The following is a 22611-nucleotide window of genomic DNA, read 5'->3' as shown; positions in this document are numbered from 1 at the left end:
GTATAATTGAAAATAGTCGGCTGATGTCTTGCAATAACCATGAGTCATTGTCATATCACACTGTTGGATTATTATGCCTTTGTTCGAAATATACGATGCAAACTACAGAAGTGGCAAAGGAAACAATTCTTTATTGTATTTAGCAGTGTAGTAGAAGAAGTGATATACTGTTTCATTTAGAGTCTAAACTAGGTTATGCAGTTGCATAATTTCTGCAAAATTTGACTTTATACTTATAGGCCTAGTACCCCACAAAATATGTTAGCCAAGCTGAATCTCATTGAAATTACAGTTGACAGTCATTGAAAATCAACAGTTTGTTGAAAAATCTTTAGATTATATCAGATATATGAAAACTTTGTGTGTGAATATTTATTATGAGCATTAAGTACACAATATATGTATGTATTTAATCTTATCAAGATTGACCTGTAATCGATCTCTCAAATTCAATGAAAGTCTAGACAGTGAGTCTATGATTTTTTATTATTCCTTTATGTGCTTACATTTAAGAATATGTCTGATACTTTTTATAAAAAAAAATTAAAATCTTGTTAGGTATATTACACCCTCTATTCTTTATTTGAATTTGATTGTTCAATACTCCAGTCAAAGAGAAGGGAGAACAGTAATAAACTATCACTCCCCCCCCCCCTCCCCCCCCCCCTCCCCCCCCCCTCCCCCCCCCCCCCTAAATTATCAGACCTGTCAAACATTCAGGACACACAATTTGTCCTTTCAAATCAACCTTTGTTGGAGAGGTATGACAAAATTCCCATAAAATTCCGAATGCATCACCGTTTTGTTCAGCAATGTTTATATCAAATGAACAGCTGATTGAAAGATCAAGGTCCATATGGTTTTGATTGATACGTTAATATATCATTAAACATTGGCATCAAAGTAAATCATCATCTACTGGTGAACAAAAAAATTATGTAGGGTAGCTAGACTGCCAAAGCAGGTGCATATTTGTTTAAACACCATTACTGTTTATTTCAACGTAGACGTGAAATAAACATGAATGATGATAAGATAACATGTAGTTGAAGCCAGTGCAGAACTTCACTTGTCAATGAATTATTTTTGGTAACAATTATTAATGACACAATTTGGTAATATGAGTATAAATACAACACACAATGCTTTCTTTTCTGTATTATGCTTATATTTTTTTTTATGTTGCAGTTGGTAATATTAAAATGAATTATGAAGTGTTAATAAATAATTAGTGTTATAATTCCAACAGTTATGATGGTTATTAATAGTGGTGAGACTAACACCAATCAATGCTGATGCAGTCTGTAATTTTGTACAGGGTAAATTCATTGTATGTTAATCTATTTATTTTTCTAGTTAATGATGATTCACACAATTTCGTTATTAAACAAGATTTGATATAATCTGGAATTCACTGGATAACTTTTTATTAATTCAAATTGCACTGATATATCAAGTGAACATAATTTTAAAGTAACTGTTAATTTTCTGGGCTCACAAAATTTATTAATAATTGGGACTCATAAAAATTTTGCAAGTTCAGGACTTGCCCCAATAAAATTCTGCAGAATACCATGCTGATCTCAGTTTTGCAAATTTTATTCTTTCAAATTTCAAAAAAAAATTACAAGTAGAAATTAAATAAACAAGCTTGCAGTATGTGATTAAGCAATATAGAATGGTTTTAATGCAATTTTTTTTTTCATCTTCCCATATTACTTGAGTATACATGCCCGTTAGAATAGTCAAGTGTCCCTTAATTCCCCAGATTGGTATCTTGAAAAATATGGCGGATATGTAATGATTTTACATTGAGTGTATTATGGAAGCTTTTGTGCCTTGTTTGTATTGATATTTTATGTAATTTACAGAACCTTGAGGGTGTGGTTGAAGCGTGACACAGGACAATATTGGCCAAGTATATGTCATACATTACCCTGTAAGTATGCAATTGATATTGATTAGATTTTCCTGAATATACTCTCAATTTATTGAGGTCTGTTCTTTTAAACTGTTGCTTGTACAATTTCAACAAGTAATGATATTTCACAAACATAATTTAAAAAAAAAAATTAATTTAAAAAAAGCTGTATTGATTAATGATGTAACAGAAGGGACTAGGAATCAGAGCAGAACTGTGCTGCCAGAATCTCTAGTTTGACACCAGAGCTACCAACTAAATTAACTCGCCACTGACAATTGAATCCAGCTGACAGCCAAAATGATTTAATTTCATTTCTAACATGCACTTTGATAGGTAGATTAGTAGTTGCATAAAAAATGTGCATACTGTGTAATTTGCTTATCTATTATCCTGCTCCTGTGGGCCTCAGATGTTTCACGACATCTGTGGTTGGCATTATGTTGCATCATATATTTTTGTGTTGATTAAATTTTTTTTAAACATTGATGCACGAAGATTGAATATTTGATCTGTGTAACTTGGTTTGACACAGTTTGTCAATGTACTTAAATGTACTGACATTTTTTTAGCCCAAGCCGCATCCTTAGCTTACAATGAAGAAACCAGAAGAATGTTTATTGGCTTGGACAATGGTACTATTTCAGTAAGTAATTTATTTTGAAATTTGGTCCACAACCTTGAGCAATGATTCAACATAAAGCAGTCTACACACACACACAATGTTTTAATGTCAAAGGGGAGGACTTATACGTTTTGCCAACTACTGAGTTCGAATTTAGTATGTTTAGTTTTGTACATTCATGTGCTCATTAGCCTGTCTGTTTTATACCGTGCAAGATTTATGTCATTTTTCTTAGTACTCAGTTTTATTAGTCTTGTAAGAATATTACTTTGTATGAGGACCTGGGTTCTATTGATTTTCAAGTTAAAATGTAAAAGGTGTACGAGATTTATTGAATAATTCTTAATTTTTTCGTGTTTTGAATATTATAAAAATGTTGATTTCTGTAATATTTGCATGTATGATATCATGCACAAAAGTTAAAAAGTTTTCAAATTGAATGATCAAAGGACAGCATTTTCAGGGATATGGAAACATTGCTGTGTAGAGCCCTTGCTCTAGTTTATCATGATATTAAATATTGTTTTCATTCTTCAGGAATTTAATCTTGCTGATGATTATAACAGAATGTCTCAAACTAGAGATTACCTAGGTAAGCCAGTTAATAATCTGCCTTCTGTTTATTTTTTTTTAGACTTTAATCTTGCTGGAAAAATTTTATCAATATATTCTGAACATCTACTTGACTGTACTTTGACTTTATTTTTGCAGCTCATCAAGGCAGGGTGACATCACTGAAGTTTTCTCTGAACTGTGAGTGGGTACTCAGCTGTGCTAGAGACAAGTATTTCCAGTGGCACTGCTCCGAGACAGGACGTCGTCTGGGTGGCTACCAGGCCTCGGCCTGGTGCCTGTGTTTAGAGTATCCTTTAGAGTATGAATCCCATTGATCAGTCAGTGTTATTGTAGCATTGTTTTGCTTTATATAGTCTCATTCATTAACTAATTAAAAACATTCAGGTGCTTAGAGAAATTTTATTCAAATATTACTTTGAAAGAGTTTGACATACTCCCTTGTCTTTTAGGTCACCTTAGTCACTCAGCTATTGTTATTGCTATTGGTAACGCACCAATGAGTCTGTTGTTGGAAATTGATTGTTAACTTTTGAAAAAATTTTAAGCTTCTTCTTCATAGAAACTATATGGCCAATTATCACCAAATCGCTGTTTGAACATTTTTAAGTAGGGAAATAAAAACTGAATTTCATAGTCTTTGTAATTATCTTTTTGGGGTCTTAGGGGTAGGAATTTATGGTGAAAATTTTGAATGTATAAAAATCTTCATCTCTTTCCATGAACTGCTAGGAAACAAACTAGGTGGAGTGTTATATTGAGCTTGGAGATCTCTCCCAAAATATTAAAATTTAAGGGTTCAGACTCCAGGTTGGGGCTATAAGGATCATATTGTGAAAATATAATAACTCAAATCTGCGTAAATCTCCTTTGCGCTTGAATACCAAGCAAATGAAATGGGTATGTATAGTGATGATAAGCATGGAGGATGACCCTGAACCAGGGGTTCAGACCCCAGAGATGGGGATAAATATGTGAAAATGCATTGAATATTTATATAGTATCTTCTTCTTTGACTCTCAACAGCTAGCACACAAACCAAACTTTAGAAACTTGTACCCCTGAGTTAGCGGTTCTTGCTCCAAGGTGAGTCTCTATGGCTCATGAACTGAAAGTGCATTACATCTCTTTACTCCTCAACATCAAGCTCATAGCTTGCAAATAGGTTGTTTATGATCATACAAGTGTCGAGACCCTGAACCAAGGTCAAAGTCACACATTAAAAAGATATTTGTCTGGTCCACAGGTTAGTAATTGGGAAATGTTAGCAACTCATCCTGGACTTAAAGGTTGCTTATGACCAAAATTATAAGAAGTGAATATTCTTTTGACCAAAAGGACATCTAGTTCTCAGAGCTAATAAGGTACACATTTGTACCATTTACATGCCACACTTTTGATGTATGTGTGTGTGATACCCATGTGACTGTTGAATTCTAATTTTGGACTAAAAGAGAATTTTCATTTTTTATGTATAGTGACACGAAATGTTAAATTTGGAATTCAATGTACTGATTATTCATAGAACAGTCTTAACCAATTCCGTCAGATTTGATGAACAATCAAAGTATGCTTTTGTGGGGGACTATTCTGGACAGATTTCTGTATTGAGGATTAGCAACACTGAATTCAGTTTAATTGTCAACCTAAAAGGTCATTCAGGTAAGGATTTAAATTGAAAATAATTAAACGTTTTTGTGAGCTCCCATGTACATGCATCTGGACATGTATTTTATCAGTGTAATGTTTTGAAGAGTTTCTTTCTAATCGAATTCATAAATGTGAAGAGAATTATTAAAACCAATGTTTGTCTTTTTTTGTGTTGGCTTTTTTGGCATTTTAATTGATTTAATTCACTAATTTTCTGAAATTGAAAACACCGTCTGCTGGATTACATGATTGTAAGCTACTTCTGGATCAGTATAAGACAGCAGTAAATGACAAGGAAAACGAAACTTTCATGTCATATTTATCCATTTTACAGGAAGCGTGAGGAGTTTGGCCTGGGACGCTGAGAGAAGTTTACTTTTCTCGGGGAGTTTTGACGAGTCTGTGATTGTGTGGGACATTGGTAGTAAACAAGGGACAGCATTTGAACTGCAAGGACACCAGTAAGATAATTGTCCCACTAGGTACCACTGGTCAAGTCAATGGACACTCTAGGCGAGATCGGTATCTCAGTCACCAAGATATGTCCTTATAAGAAATAAATTCAGAGAAGACAAAGTATTTTTGATATTTTTTAAAACTCAATAGACCTTCAAAATTACTAAAGATTTGACTTGCAGCATTATATTAAGATGTGCAAAACTTGCTCTCCACAGACTCTACAGGCAAATATCCTTAACAATGAAGTTTCTGATGTAGCTTCGCAAATATGATGTTTCTTTTTTTCAGTGATAAGGTGCAGGCGCTAGTTTATGCCTCTGGCAGTAAACAACTTTTATCTGGATCTGATGATTCCATCCTTGGTATATGGAATATGGACGTAAAACGAATAGAGGTAATTTACATTTCAGTCTCGGGGATAAAGGAGATAGAAAACAGCCAGGAAAAGCATTACACAATCAATTATTATGGCTTACAGGCCATCTAGTACTTTAAAAAATTTTACGGCAAAGAAAAATTTGTTTATGCATGGTTAAGGATGTGACAATTCAAGAGCTATTTAAAGACTAGTATGGATATGCTATTGACCATTTTTAAATACCAACATGAACAAACATGATATGAGGATTTATTTCCAATCAAGGACCCTCTGAAGGCAACATAGTCATGTTACAGAAAAAACAAAATGTGAAAGAGTATGATTAATAAAACACAGTTAAATAAAAGCAGTGTTTCCCAAGGTCTTCTGGTACTTACTGGACATTTGGTCCAGTCATGGTCGAGTTATTACTGGACCAAATCACATTTTACCAGACCAAAATTAATCCCCTATTGTAGCCCCACCTTACCCTTGGGGGCCATGGTTTTGACAAACTTGAATTTACACTATATCAGGAAGCTTTAAAATATTTCATGTAAATTTGAACTTTCTGGCCCAGTGGTTCTTGAGAAGATTTTTAAAGATGTCCCCTATATATTCCCATGTTAACCTTTGATCCCCTATTGTCGCCCTACCCTACCACTGAGGGCCATATGATTTTAACAAAATGTCAGGAAGCTTTCATGTAAATTTGAATTTCTGTCTCAGAATGGCATCGGCGACGTACTTTATTAGCCCAAGCATTTCACTTCAGATTCGTCAGTGGAGTAAACTTTTCCAACCCTTGTTCAACACCAGTGTTATGAAATACACATTTTTTTATAACTCGAGCAATTCACGTAACTCAAATCAAACGTGTCCATGTTCAAGTACTTCTTGATCAGTTTAAACGGTTTATTTACTTGTTATTTATTACCTAATTCAAACGCTTCAAAGATGTCTGTAATTTCACAGGATATTGCTCAATTGTATTATCACCCTCTCGGGGAGAATTGAAGATGATTGCAAGTTTGGTAAATATTTGAGTTAAACGTAAACAGGTTTTTTGTTTGCATTGACTAAAAAACAGTAAATTTTGGGACAAAAAAAAAATTGAAAATGGTCCGGTCAACAACTGATATTGATCAGACCAAAACAAAAATTACCGGACATTTGCCAATGTCCGACGGACCTTCGGAATCACTGTAAAAGATATTCAAATTGACACAAACATTGTTATAGTACAATGTACAATTAACAAAATGACTATATATAGATCATGATAGGTTATGGATTTTTAAAAAAAAGTAATCTTGAATTATCATATTAAAAGGATGACATTTTGCAGTCAAAAGATTTATGAAGATTTATATCACCATTATTTTGTTGGTAGTTGCTATGAATTTTTGTTAAAGCTGATTTCGTATATTTTATATATTTATCTGATTGACATAAAATAATAAAGGAGGAAATATGTTTTCGTGTTCAGACATTTTAGTATAACCTATTCCTACACGTGTAAGTACTGCTCTTAACTCTATTGGAAAAATTCTAGGGTCTAAATTAATTACAAGTGTAGTGCTTTAAAATACACCAGGTTTTCAACAGTTAGAATGTAATATAGGTCTGATTAAGAATTGAAAGATGTACACTGTTAGTGTGGCACTTGTGACTTGTTGATTTCATCAACAACCACTAAGTCAGGGGTTTGTCGATTAAATTTAATTCTGAGTTTGTTGAATGAATTTGAAATCATCATAATCAATCAAAAATGGTGCTTAATGTGCAGCAATGTCTTCCCTTAAACTTTTATCCATATTAAACCCATAAGTCATTATGGCCCTTTGGGCCAGGAATGTCTTCCCTTAGACTTTCATCCATATTAAACCCATAAGCCATAAAAAAAAAAATATGGCCCCATCGGGCCTTTGATTTACACCCAGGGGTGGGGAGGGAGTGGGGGTTATCTGTTTTTGTCAGAAACTTTAACATTGGTCATATTGTTTGAACTTTACAAGATATAACTTCAGATTGAAATTACTCCCTAATTATTGTCATTAGTGCTTTTGACCTCATACGATTGCATTTTATAGACACCATCTTGGGAAGAAAGTGATGTTTGTCAAAAATGCAATACACCATTCTTCTGGAATTTTCGTCGGATGTGGGAAGAAAAAACATTTGGCATAAGACAGGTATGATGAGGAAATATGCTCATTTTAACAGTTAACAATTTACTAGCTGGATCATAACTTTTTTATAGCTTTCATATTTTAGTTTCTATAAACATGGAAATGTAACTTTGGGGTAATCTTGTAAAATTTGTGTGACTATCTATAATTTCAGCATCACTGTAGAAAATGTGGTAAAGCAGTATGTAACAAATGTAGTGCCAAAAAATCCACTATCCCCCCGCTGGGGTATGAATATGAAGTACGGGTATGTGAGGACTGCTTCTCCAGCATCACCGAGGAAGAGTAAGGAATAAAAAAAAATTATATTGATGTATTATTTGGAAAAGATGGCAGAAGCATATGATTTGTTCGAGATATATCATCAGCATTGTGTCCCACGGGAGGTAAAAGGAGTGCGACCGACCGTGGGTTTCCGATGATTGAGATATATGCATATAAAAGTACAATGTCAGTTGACACCATATAAGTTTCATCCTGTTCATGGTTTGTTGTTAATTTTCAAATATTTCTAGTGGTCACTTAGGTGAGGTATTGCAATAGGTTCCCATCAGTCATGTTGCATTTACAATTGCACATTTTTAATTTCTTCTTGATAACTACTAAACTATTCTTTTCAAATTTGGTATAAAGCTTCTGTAGAGTAAGTAGAACATAAATTGTAAAGTTCATAATTTTTGCACTTTAGGGGACATAAAGGCAAAATTACCAAAATTTGACTACATATCTGAAAAGAAAGCTAAATGCATAGGAAGTACTGATATTTATGCTTGGACATTGAAAAAAAAATGAATGTAGAAAGCTTAGTACAATCTATTATCATCTTTTAAAAAAATAACACCTTGTTTGATTGAGCTGTCCTTTGAAGAGTTGCTTGTTCTTTTGTAGGAAAGCTCCTTTGGCAACTTTCCATGAAATCAGACATCAAGTTCTATATATGAATTTAGATCAAACTCGCAAGAGGCTGCTGACAGTGGGTAGGGACAAGGTTGTAAAGGTAAACTGCACTGTCAATCACTTTTTACTTGCAAGAAATTGATTTTCTCATGCATTTATATTGACAAAAAATAAGTTTCTTGTGAGTAATTTTTTACAAGAAATGAACATTGATTTTGTGAAAATTAAATCTCGTATAAACCCGACATGACAAGATCATGGAAGTAAGTCTTACACAATATAGGTTTGGTTTTTTTTTGTTGCACAGTTATTGTTCTCGATTAGAGGTCTCCTTAATTTCAAATGTCAAACAATGGAAATAGAAATTTCCAAGTGGAAAAAAATTTCCACATTGTAGTTGACACAACCTTCTCTCGCAGAATTGAGGAATCCATTTATAAATCTAATCACAGTTCTTACAATTTAGATTTTCTCTTTTATTTCAACATATCATTTTTATTTCAAATACTAATAAGAATGTTCTTGAATTTAGGAATTTTTTAGATAAATACACGTACACAAGTTCACAACGTTCACTTCTGGCAAAATTTAAACAAATAGACAAAGAAAACATTTTGTATGGAAGTACCAATAATTTTAAAGTTAATACAATGCTCCTTGTTTATTGGAAAAAATGGAGGGTGGGGTTGTAAGGGCAAAAAACCTAAAACAAGTGGTGACCATACTGTTATGTGTCAGATGAAGATAGTAAGGATCAATTAATTCCTTAAAAGATCAAATTTGACTTTAATAATCCGCTACCATTATTTGAATGCAATAGGATGAAGTATTTTCTTGTTCTTGTGTAATTTCTCGGTACCTTTAATTACTTATTAGACTTATTTCGATAAAAAAGTTTTCGTTACGAAATCCAGGAAGAATAATCAAGTAACAACTTCTTTTTTGTGCTTATAATAATGGTTTGTTGAACAAATTGAAAGCGTACATCATTTTGGGATGTAAAACAAAACATGCGAAATTTCACAAACTTTTCTCTCTCTAACATATTAAAACTGTCGTAAGCAGACATTTTTGTCCTCCCTTTATTATTTTCCATTGTTGGTTTGAGGCATGCAGTGACAGTCCTGTAGTTCATTGTATGTATTTGTCATTTCTTTCCTTTTCAGTTATGGGATGTTAGTACTGTGTTGCACTGAGTGATTAAAGAGGAATTTGACCGTGTGGACACTTAGTATAACAACTGCACCAACAATTTTAAAATTGTTACAAAGACTTGGACTGCATTTACAATGCCAGTGTTGGTATTTTGATTTGATCACTGTACCACTTCGTTGTTGCTGCAGTTATACATGTTAACTACCAAACTGGAACTGTGCAATACTCATTCATCTTTGAGCCTTATCATCGATGAATTCCTTAAAAGTGATAAAACCAGAATTCTTAACCAATAGGCTATTGTTGTCTATTCACTGCGGGCCAGTGTTCCATAAAACACCACATTTTCCACCTGTTATGTTACACAAAGAGTTACTCTTCCTAAATCAATATCCATGTGACAACTGATTTTTATATACACTTACAAGCTACACTGAAGGCAGGATGTCCATGCTGCTGCTTAAGGCATCATCAGTACAACAAAAAGGGGCCACAGAAGAGGAATTTGTCACGAACCGTTTTCACTTTAAATTTTATTTGTTGTAGTGTTATTTGATTGATCATATTTACGTACCTGTTTGTTTTTCCAGATGCATGTATTCATGTCTTACGGGAGGCGAGAGTTGTATGGAAATTATTTATTTTCTTGTACATGTATTTTTGATTTTTAAAACCTGGTTTCAGAAAGGTTGAGATTTCAATGTAACTTTTGTTTGTAAAAAGTAAAAACTTTTACTGCTGGAAATTAGATATTGCTAGTGGTTCAAATGCACATGAAGTTTGCTGTGCCATATATTCTGTGCTTTAAAACTAGATTACACTTAAACTACAATTTCAGAAGTATTAGTATCATAGAATGGTATTGATTAAGTCAATCACAGTTTCAAAATGTCCAGAAAGTATTGCAAATAAAGACTATTCAAATTTAACATAAAAAGTTGGTGTTTTGATATCAAGTAAAATAAAGGACTGAATGATTAGATTAGCTTATTCAAAAGATCCATTGTCAACAATGCTAATGTGATGCATGAGCACTACCTGTACTTTGTTTATGAAATATATTTCATTTCAAAGTTATTGTCATGATTTGTGTAATGGGGATGGGGGGGGGGGGGGGGGGGGGGTCATGAATTCTGTACTCCCATTGGTATAATGTTAAAAAATGAATTTTTTAAAGTAGTTAAAGGGTGGATAGAAGACAGTTAATTGTGTGTGATACACATCACACCGCGAATTTTTGTATATGTTTTATCAACAGTTTTAAGCCAAGTTATTTGAGAAATAAACAATGTGTTTTCGTGGTGTTATGAATTAGAATAACCCTTATCATGACCAGCAAAAATCAATAACAAACAATCCAAAGATATAACAATTTATATACAATTATTTACAGGAAAATTTATCGAGGAAAATTACTAACGTATGGTAGGTCTAATCAAAGTTCACCAAAAGTGCCTGATACTGGTTTCACGCCGAGCTGAATCCACACACGAAAATATATACTGTCACAAGTCGGCCGTTAGTCCAAGCCAATCCCCAGATGTAAAAGTCCAACTGTAATTCTATAGAGTGCTTGTTACCACAAAATGTATGTTCTATTTATACTAGAATTAAGCTTCCAAAGCCTTCGTATTTACAACACAGATATGGGACATATTTGTATTTTGACAAACACTGTTCTAAAAATAGAATGTCTAAGATCTTGTCATAGGTATCAATCAAGAACAATGCATTACACAACACCTCCACCCTTAAAAAGTGAAAACTTCACTCTCAAAAATCCAACACTTGAATAACTGAAATACAGTGTATGATTGTATTCACGACACACCTGAACCAGGCATCTGTTATTCCTTTGATAAGCTTAATATCATTATACTCTGGTAACAATAATCTCCATCTTGTGACTCTTTACTTCTTTGACATTTTGTGCAAAATCTTACGGGGTTATGAGGCGTTAAAACTAGAATTGGATGTACAGTAATATTCAAATAAACATCAAAACGTTGTAAAACTAAAAGCAGAGCAAAACATTCTTTTTGAATGGTAGAATAATTTTGATGACATTTTGTAAGTTTAAAAAAATAAGAAACAACTCAATTTACAGTGTCACTATGTTCTTGAAACAAAGCAGTACTGACTCCTACATCACTAACATCAACAGAAAGCTTAGAACAAAGCAGTACCGACTCCTACCTCACTAACATCAACAGAAAGCTTAGAACAAAGCAGTACCGACTCCTACCTCACTAACATCAACAGAAAGCTTAGAACAAAGCAGCACCGACTCCTACCTCACTAACATCAACAGAAAGCTTAGAACAAAGCAGTACCGACTCCTACCTCACTAACATCAACAGAAAGCTTAGAACAAAGCAGTACTGACTCCTATCTCACTAGCATCAACAGAAAGCTTAGAACAAAGCAGTACCGACTCCTACTTCACTAACATCAACAGAAAGCTTAGAACAAAGCATTAGGAAAAATCTGGATTATTCATATTGATAAGGACAGATTTAATTTTACAAAATGAATCGTCAGTCCATTTTCAATTCTTTAAGCATCTTTTGCAATAGGTTGTTATTAGTGGGCCAGTAATTGAGAACAATTTGACATTTTCTATAAGAACCAGTCGTGTTTAAATATCTCATTAACTCTTCTTTTTTGTTCGCAGGAATCGGGGAACTTTGCGATAACTTCCGCGTTAGCCATATTAGGTGTAGCATAACCTTGATCTACTTTAAGACATAATTATCCCACAGCTGCATGACAAAAATCGCTCTTTGCAATTTTTTTAAGGCAGAGTGTCAAAGATTACACGCATGATTGGAAGATGTTTGCCCCATGTGTCGCTGTAGATTATTGCATCATCAACGTAAGCTTCACATCCCTGTACCTCCGTTCTGCTTGATGGAGAAAGCCTCATCCTCTATGACAAATGGTCTGTTGGAGCATCCAGAAATATTGAAGGATGATTAGCCACGGGACGTTGAACTTGTTCTCTCTGGTGAATATTCAAACGTCCATGATTGGCAAGAATTTCGGAATTCTTTAAACGGACGCTGATTTAATTTTCCCCCACTAGTTTCTACACTATTATGTCAATTTTAACACAATCTTGAAATGTCTAAACCTTGGTTAAAGTGGAAACTGATTTTACATGAATTCGGTAACATCTATCATAATACCCTATATGTTAATGTAACAAACTAGTTTTTTTTAGCCGACCAAGTGTCTTAACTACATACCGCTAGATCATATCACTAAGCTTGCTTTCAATTTCATAAAGACCATAATACCTGGCCTGCAAAGAATGACCAGGAACAGACAAAATACAAGAACCTTATCACCTGCTTTAAAAACTTCCTGGCATCTTTGTCATACCAAACTTTCATTTTGGCCTGAGAACTCTTTTGAGATTTTCTTGTGCGAGTTTGTATGCTTTGTGAAGTCTCACATTGAAATTATATACATGTACATAGTGTTAAAGATTACGAGCACTCAGCTACCTCTCCGTCAGCAATTTCAAAGGACCTTTAACAGTATGACCAAACACTAATGCAAAGGGACTGAAACAAAGGGACTCCCAAACTGCTTCTCGTGCAGCAAATAAAACAAGGTTAACCCCTTCATCCCAGTCTTTATCATACTGATAACAAAATGTCTTCATCATAGTTTTAAGGGTATGATGAAAACGTTCGAGCGTCCCCCGAGACTCGGGATGATAAGCAGTATATTTATACGATCCATCACCTAGCTCATACATGACCTGCTGAAACAACCCTTGAACTGACTGAATGGTGTTTGGAACTCCTACAAAAATGAAACGTGTGGTAAGTCTATGGTCTTATTATTTCCTATGAGGTATAGACTTGGGGGAATCGAGTGGGCATGTACATCATTGTCAGTAAATATACTGGTTCCCTAACCTAGTCTTCAGCAAAGGTCCAAAACAATCCAACAACACTTGCCTAAAAGGTTCGATCTTCAAAAGCTGGGATGGGTTGGAGAGGGGCAGATACAATTTTCTGATTAGGTTTAGATGTATCTACCATCTGATAAACACGACATGGCTTGCCAAATTCAGAATCATCTTTTCTCAACTTGGGCTAATAAAAATGGCTAAAAATTCTGTTACAAGTCTTAATTGACACCTATAAATGACATGACATGGGTGTGTCGTGAGCCAAACTCATGATGTCCCTACGATGTATCACTGGGACCACTATCTGCTGAACAACACGCCATACTTCATGGTGGTGCGTCAGGTGGTCGTCTTTTTGCATAACGATTCCGTCTTTGGTGTAGAAGCACTCTCACACTTTCATGACTTCTTCTGGTGGAAGCGCGGCCTCTTGCTAAATTGGACAATATCGGGTCCTTGCTTTGTTCGGACTACAACTGCTCTCGACTGGGGGTGTTGTTGCCGAATTGCGGATTGAAACCATCATCACTGATTTTCAGTTATATGGCTGCTTGTTTTCACGTGAACTGCCATTAAGGTCAAAGAGGAAAGTGTCTTTGAGGTCAATTTCATGTGATGAACCAGCCGTGTCTAGGGAGCCTCGGCTCTTGATTTCTTTTCTACTGGTCATCGCTCTGGCTGGAAATAAGTCATCGCTCTGGCTGGAAATAGGAAATAAGTCATCGCTCTGACTGGAAATAAGTCATCGTCTTCATATAGGGCATGGCATTGAAGGTGATTTTCTCACAAATTAATTAAGGGATATGGAGCAATTTTACCAACACTTAAGTCGTTGTCTAACAACAACACAAACCCTTGAACAGGGAGAATATGTCGAACACCCATGTATGGCACGCCAAATTCACAAAATGAGCTAAACATAGTTTCACAGTTGATAAACTAGGTTTATCGACTGTAAACTATAGTTTACGGACCGTTAATCTATATTTCACATCTGTAAACCATAGTTAACAGATAATCTATGTTTCACAAGCGTAAACTATAATTGACAATGAAAACGATCATTAGCGATTGCAAAACATAGTTTATCTGATAAATACGGTTTCACGATTGTAAACTACGGTTTACAAGTCTAAACTATTATTAACGAATGTAAATGATAGTTTACGGTTTGTAAGATATAGTTTATAGTCATTTAATGCGCCGAATTCACAAAAAAGTAATAAACACAGTTTTGTAAGATATAATTTATAGTCATTTAATGCGCCGAATTCACAAAAAAGTTATAAACACAGTTTTGTTTAATATAGTTTATGAGTAAAAATGGCAGTTAGCTATAGTTTACGATCAAAAGCTATAATTAACGAATGTTAAACATAGTTTATCTGATAAATATAGTATCACAATTTGTGAAACTAGGATTAACAATTGTGAACTATAGTTAACGAATGTAAATTATACATGTAGTTTACAAATGTGAATCTGTGTTTATCAGCAAAATCTATTGTTAACGTTTATTTAAAGACAGATAAACTTGGATTAGCATTTGTAAACTATAGTTTACAACCGTTAAATATAGTTTTACGGATGAAAACTATAGTTAACGAATCGTTAACTATAGTTTACGGTCCGTAAACTATAGTTTACAGTCGATAAACCTAGTTTATCAACTGTGAAACTATGTTTAGCTCATTTTTGTGAAGTTGGCGTGCCTTACCCATGATAACTGGCCCAGTAATTAAATCTTATTTAAGAAAAATTCTATGTAGAGGAAAATCATTGCCACCTAGCTAGCTCCAAACCCTGTAATACAACTAACCCACCAGCGTTAGTATGCAAAGACAAGATGATCTCTAGCAACTAACTCTGGGTAGCACCAGCATCTCTCAAAATCTGAACAGGTTTAACTTCACTAGGGCCACTACGTGAAACAAGTCCCCGAGACAAAGGGGTTTATAATTCTCCACAGAATCAACAGAAGTGGACTACGAACCCTGAACATCAGGAGTGTTGGAACGAAACGAAACCAAGTCTTTCGTATCGTTTCTAAATAATGTACATGCACGTGGTTGTGGTTTGTCGAAGTCATTTTGTCTCTTAAGCTTACAACATTCAATAATCAGATGACCTTTCTACTTAAACCTTCAGAACGTCACACCTTAGACCGGACGTAGAACTCCTGTGAGGTGGAGATTGGGGACTCGAGGAAAGGGAAACTGAAACTTAAGCACTCTTTTTATCTGATTACGAACCTTTTGATAAACTACTTGTTTAGGATTTTGCCAAAAAGTTCTCTTTATGAGAGAGAGAGAGAGAGAGAGAGAGAGAGAGAGAGAGCGCATGTAAGTATATGAAATAACTGCAGCGTCCACAAGAGTTCTCACATTCTTATCTTCTAAATGTGTTCTCAAATCTTGATGAACACATGTACATTCCTTAAAACCCTTTTACTAGGGTGAGTTGATGAAACTTTTTGAAATTTTCATGAATTCTACTAGATCTCAACCATGGGTCAATCCTTTTCTCTTGCAAATTCAACATATGTTTCATCGTCATTTTTTTGTACTTTCTGTATACACACTAATTCATAAACTTGAGAGATCACGGCCTGGATCTTGTCAAATATTAAAACTAATATTTTGGCTGCATCGAATTCAGTCATTAAACCATTCTTGGCACACTGATTTTGACTACGGATTACTCCATTTACTCATCAAGACATGGGGCTCACAGCGGGTGTGACCGGTCAACAGGGGATGCTTACTCTTCCTAGACACCTGATCCCACTCCTGGTATATCCAGGGGTCCGTGTTTACCCAACTCTCTATTTTTTATTCCATTTAGGAGTTATGAGATTGATCACTGTTCGTTATCTTCACTTTTCATGACAGGTAAAAGTTCAGATTCACGCTACAATTTTAGTTTCTCTAACTGAAATTGTCTTTCTCTCTCTGTTGGCCCTGCTACAGTCGTAAGCGCCCTGCATTGGTCAAAGTTTGTGGCAATTCACCAATTTTTTTGTACCAATCACGTGATGTTGTTCAGGGTGTCCTGTTTTGTTATATAGACAGGTCGCCAGTTAATACAGTGAACCACGGTTTCACGATTACGCTGTGTACTTAGGAGCGATTACTGAGTATGTCAGAATGATATTTTTGATTATGTTGAGGAAGTATTCTTTGTTATTAGATGGGTTTTTTAAATATCCATCGAGAAGAGTTTTTGGAATGATTGTATATATTTATATGTATGAAGTAAATAAATTTCCATGAAAAAGGTTACATTTGTTTTTTGTGGATGTTATTGTGAATTTTCGGGAATTCTCAAAATTATGACGTGTTGCAAATATACCAACAGAACAAATTAAAGTGGCAAATTGTCAAATCCTTTTGTTCTTCATTGAATAAGGATAACTCATTACACGATATGATCCATATCTATATACGTGCGGACTATCTTGATGCAATCAAAATGACCTGCATTCTTGGATTTCATTGGCTAACTGACAGAAACGGGTCATGTTATTGCTCTACCAAATTTATTAATCCATCTTGGATCCCAGAAGGGGCACCCAGAGTTTACAAGCAGAAACAAGTACCTGTAGTTCATGCTATGTATGGTTTGTAGATCATTATAACACACAGCTCATATTAAAAAGTTTGAAACATGAAATACCCTTGTACGGAATTTAAGCTACATTTCCTACATAAAAAATCTAAAATTGGTTAATTATCATGGATTGTAGTAGAATGAAATCATCTCACGAAATTATAAATGTTTCGTTATCATAAACATGGACATATATAAATACACCTGACATTTTATCTGAGCGATACGTTATCACATATCTGGTCATGTGGGCAACTCACTCGGGTACATGTATGACTAATTTACAACTCTAAATTCGTGAAGATCTGAAAATAATGGGACATAAGATGTGGACTTCCTTTTTGTTATTGGGGATTACGATATCAATGTGTAAGTTGAACAGATTTTGAAGGTTTTGTTTTTTTTTAAATGTGCATTTATCTTACTTTCATTTTTTGTTTAAAAGTTCTGATACATGTATACCTAACTAATCTGTTCAATTATGTTTACACCATTCAGTAAACTTCTTCAATTGTATTTGTGTTTTCAGCCTCCGCCATTACTAATTTCCAATATCCAAATGTTAACCCTTGCATAATTTTTGATGCAAGTCTTCAAATAACCGTAATTGGAATTTTCAAGTCCGCTCCGCAGGTAATTAATGTCATTAACATTCATTTCTCCTGCATGATAATACATACAATATTAATATATATATATTACATACAAACATATGTATGTGGATGTATATGGATGGATAAATAGATAGATGCACCGGTACATACATACATACATACATACATATATATTCATACATGCTTAAATACATAATGGCACATGCAAATAATCGGAGATGGTATATTATTAAATTTTCAGATGGACATACACGACAGTATACTGACATATATACAATAGTTAATAATTATAAATTATATCTGTATACAGGCAAAGCAAATAACATTGGACAATAAGGCGGTGGTAATGAACACGAGTTTCTGTGATAACGGAAACTCGTCCAGCATTGACTTCCTGTTAGAGGGCGGGATCGGTTTTACAGTACTGTTCCAGAAAACCAATGATTCCGTCAAGATGATGCCGTCCACTACATTCATCCCCGCGATTATTTTCAAACAGTTTACAAATGACACGAGTAAGTTGAGATCCCCTGCCTGAATTGTATGGTAATACTCTCTGGTTATACCTAACTCTACCAGAGCAAACGTCACTCACAATGCTGATGTAGACTTGATGTTCGTGTTCATCCCACGACTTCTCTATCCAAGATTACAAGTTTGAATTTGCAAGTTTTCTCTCATGTTTTCCTTTGAAGCATCAAACAGCTACAAATAATATTACAGACAAAATCCAAACACGTAATTCATAATTTTTTTTTGTTTTTAGCTCAGTTGGAATTGCAAAGCACCAAAGGCAAGCTACTTCCGGAATCAAACGTTTCTTATTCATGTTTTACTGGAGACACGCCCATTGTGATGACGAACGGAAGCAGTAAAGGAATATCGTACCATGCAATTATTTCCATCACAGAATTACAGGTGCAAGCGTTCGACATCCAGAACGGAACACTTAGTCCCGGTTGGTACATACATGTAACGTTTTAATACAGGGCACTCCATCACCATGTTTGGTTGTTTCACGATCTGCAAGCATTCTTCTTGAACATTAACCCAGCAGGCTTAACAAAAAGCTTTGTGTTCAACAAATGTTTGAAACATTCAATGGAGTAACATATTGTTATCTTTTCCGTTGAAAATTACCCCTTACTCTTCCAAGATTTTCAGACCATGTTAAATATTGCCCTTGTGTGCATTATATTACAATGTGTGCTAGTTAGATTGATTGATTGACTATTGTTTAATGTCCCTCTCGAGAATATTTCACTCATATGGAGACGTCACCACTGCCGGTGAAGGGTTGCAAAACTTAGGCCTATGCTCGGTGCTTACGGCCTTTGAGCAGGGAGGGATCTTTATCGTGCCACCCCTGCTGTGTCACGGGACCTCAGTTATTGCGGTCTCATCCGAAGGATCGCCCCATTTAGTCGCCTCTTACGACAAGCAAGGGGGTACTGAGGACCTATTCTAGTCCGGTTCAATATTTTTCTTAAAATTTTCTCGTGTAGTAGCAAAATACCGACCTCTGTCGTTTTGCGCTATTATTCATAATGGATATTTGCAATGGCCATCACCTAAATTGATTATGCTATTAAAGATCAAAATTCGATTTTTTTTCGCATAGTAAAATGCATGTAGTGATATGTGTGTCCCATTTATATTCATTAAACATTGGTAATAAAATATTCTCTAACAACTCAATATTTTTTTGATATGTCGATTTTGTTCAGGTCGGTCGGAAAGGGTAAACTTGCATTGGTTTTGTGCGTGTGTGTGTGTGTGTGTGTGTGTGTGTGTGTGTGTGTGTGTGTGTGTGTGTGTGTGATTTTTGTTTTTGGAAAAGTTATGGACTCCAGATACACTGTACATGCAGAAACACATATTCGTTAATGTATCGGGTCTTAAGGAACCAATATGAATTCAAATTTTTGTTGCTGTTAGGTGACAGTTGTGACGCTATACCGATTACCAGTACGGCGGCCCCTCACACACCAGCGCCAGGGAACCCGCCAGTGAAGACCTACACCGTAAAGAATGGGAACTCAAACTGTATCGTGCTTCAGGCAGGGATCGAATTCACCATACCTTACACAAGCAAAGGGGTGGTGTGTATAATCTAAGAAGCGTTAAGATAATGCAAAAAAAAAAAAGTTTTTTGGTTTCATCTCCAGTTTTGTAGGATTTATGACATTGGCCAATGTTCTTTATCTTCACTTTTTCTTTTATAATGCTTCTCATGAATCTATTCCTGTAAAACATACCGTTTGTTTATAAAGTATATCATGATCAGTAGTCCAATGTATTTACCCTTTAACTCTTGATATGAGATGGATGCGGTACTGTAGCTCTCTGGGTTGAAATTTGAAACGAGCGACTGGACCCAGAGAGCTACAGGTCTACAACTTCCAGCTAGACTTTAGACAGCACAATGTCACATGTTATAGCAGCCCACATATCTCAAATTATTAGTTTTAAATGCTTAACATATGTTAGAAATGCTCCCAAAATTTATCCTTCAGCACCTCACCCAAACGCATTTTTCTCTCTCTTTATTTAGCGTGCAAATAAGACAATCGGGGTACCCGACACTGCCCAGGTGACCGGGATGTGCGGTGGAGGTGTCGCTACCACCCAGTCCGTTACCCTGATGTTTTACGGGGATTGGCTTCTTAACTTCATTATATCACACTCCTTGTCCTCTCCGGACCACTTACTGATGGACGGAACAACTTACGGAATCAAAGAAATCTCTCTGGAGTATAATTTGACGTCACTTTTCTTTCCTGATGCCGACAATATCGGTAAATATATTTATTATCTAATGCATATGCAGGGGCTACTGATGTATTATTCGATGATATGCGTGTTGGAGTATGGACATTTGAAATTCGTGATAATGAAATTAACGTTTACACACCGATTATGAATATGTATCAAAATCAAACCCAGTGTTAATTATTTTTTTTTCATTTTGTTTGACTTATTCTAATAACTTGGAAATCTGCAATTTACAGTGCAGATTGTACATTGTATATGAAAAGATATTTGAAATAGGATTTAAGAATACTAGTAAATGAGCAGACCTCCACTGCACATCCCGAGCGAAACTAGTAAGTGCCCCCGATGTTTTAACCCACCTAGCTTCCATGACTTTAAATTTCTGTGAGGAAAGGTATAACTCAATGATATACTGGTCATTTGTATCTTGTACCTTAGTTTGGCTTGCTTTCTTTTGTTGAAAGTGTGGGTTATCTGTACATATACAATTATGAAAAGGACATTCCGTAACGATTTACTTGAAGTATTTAACGATTTACGTGAAGTATGTAACGATTTTCGTGAAGTATGTAACAATTTTCGTGAATTATGTAATGATTTACTTGAAGTGTGTAACGATTTATGTGAAGTATGTAATGATTTACTTGAAGTATGTATGATTTACATGAAGTACATGTATGTAACGATTTTCGTAAAGCATGTGACAATGACGCATATCATTTCTATTTTAAAAGTAACTTATAATATTTCAGGTGAGAAATATTTGGCGAAGCAGGTGTTCACACCACTGAAATTTACGACCTCAGTGGGAAATAGTTACAAGTGTGTTCCTACAACTCCTGTTGACGTGGGAGGAATACAGACAAAAATTAAGTCTTTTCAATATCTAGCCTTTGGAAATCAAACCACATTTGATCCTAGTAAGTATTTTGCTTTACTCTGCTAACTTTTCAAATCTAATTATCATAGGCAATCGGAATAATTTTCTACGTGCCTATATAAACATATTCCCTCTTGTAAGCTTTGAAAGTAATGTCTGAAAGGTTCCAAATATGACGAAAGAAAAGAATTTGCCCACTTGGGTCAGCATTGCAGGTATTGTGAGCTAGAGGTCTTGGTTTCAGAGTTGTCATGGGTCATCAGAGTACATTTTGGCATGAAGAAGAACTAGGGTTACTTTGAGAATAAATGTATTGAACAGATCTAAATTTAGAACGACACTTTGGCTGACTATTGTCCTTTTATTACAAGTTTTGCTACAATGAATACGTATACATCTATGGTTTCAGATAGCATAGGAACAAGAACACAGCATTTAGTAGTTCATGTTCATTTCTTTATTGGTAAATATAATTCAACGTACAATTTATCTTATGGGACTCGTGGCGGGTGTGGCCGGTCGACAGTGGATGCTTACTCCTCCTAGGCACCTGATCCCACCTCTGTTATATTCATGGGTCCGTGTTAGCACATATCTTATAGGAGTTATAAGATTGATCACTATTCGTTATCTTCACCTTTTGATGTTCATTTCAGCTGCAGTTACTGACTGCTCAGTTCCAAATCCTGTCCCTCCTGAAGACCACGATTACACAGGAACAATTGTCGGTGTTGTTATCGCAGTTTTCTTCACTGTTATGGTCGTGATAGGAATAATCATCTACAAAAAGAGAGGAAAGGGATCGTATGAACAAGTTTACTGAGATGTGTAGGATGTTGTGCGAGTGTGTATATTGTACAAGATAGCTATGATATGGAGAGAACATTTCCCCTATATATGTATACTTTATATCACTTCCGGGTAGTTTGTTTGATATGGAGAGAACATCTCTCCTATATATGTATACTTTATATCACT

General features: G+C 35.1%; 1 protein-coding gene across 1 annotated transcript in view; it reads left to right on the top strand.

The window, feature by feature from the left end:
* LOC125660208 (uncharacterized) overlaps positions 1 to 22611 on the top strand; it is a 22955-nt gene extending 344 nt beyond the window's left edge. The window contains exons 2-20 of the mRNA XM_056148212.1: positions 1872 to 1939; positions 2494 to 2567; positions 3084 to 3138; positions 3258 to 3408; positions 4669 to 4781; positions 5104 to 5230; positions 5517 to 5622; positions 7680 to 7781; positions 7933 to 8063; positions 8667 to 8775; positions 9842 to 9869; positions 17668 to 17733; positions 17894 to 17997; positions 18289 to 18493; positions 18745 to 18936; positions 19917 to 20080; positions 20533 to 20776; positions 21506 to 21673; positions 22290 to 22611. Of these exons, the coding sequence (XP_056004187.1) occupies positions 1872 to 1939; positions 2494 to 2567; positions 3084 to 3138; positions 3258 to 3408; positions 4669 to 4781; positions 5104 to 5230; positions 5517 to 5622; positions 7680 to 7781; positions 7933 to 8063; positions 8667 to 8775; positions 9842 to 9869; positions 17668 to 17733; positions 17894 to 17997; positions 18289 to 18493; positions 18745 to 18936; positions 19917 to 20080; positions 20533 to 20776; positions 21506 to 21673; positions 22290 to 22456 (2374 nt within the window). The 3' untranslated portion in view covers positions 22457 to 22611. The remainder of the gene's footprint in view (positions 1 to 1871; positions 1940 to 2493; positions 2568 to 3083; positions 3139 to 3257; positions 3409 to 4668; positions 4782 to 5103; positions 5231 to 5516; positions 5623 to 7679; positions 7782 to 7932; positions 8064 to 8666; positions 8776 to 9841; positions 9870 to 17667; positions 17734 to 17893; positions 17998 to 18288; positions 18494 to 18744; positions 18937 to 19916; positions 20081 to 20532; positions 20777 to 21505; positions 21674 to 22289) is intronic.

The sequence above is a fragment of the Ostrea edulis genome, chromosome 9 (genome assembly GCF_947568905.1).
Source record: "Ostrea edulis chromosome 9, xbOstEdul1.1, whole genome shotgun sequence".
Lineage (NCBI taxonomy): Eukaryota > Metazoa > Mollusca > Bivalvia > Ostreida > Ostreidae > Ostrea > Ostrea edulis.
The sequence above is the reverse complement of the archived record's forward strand: the minus strand, read 5'-3'. Positions and strand labels throughout refer to the sequence as shown.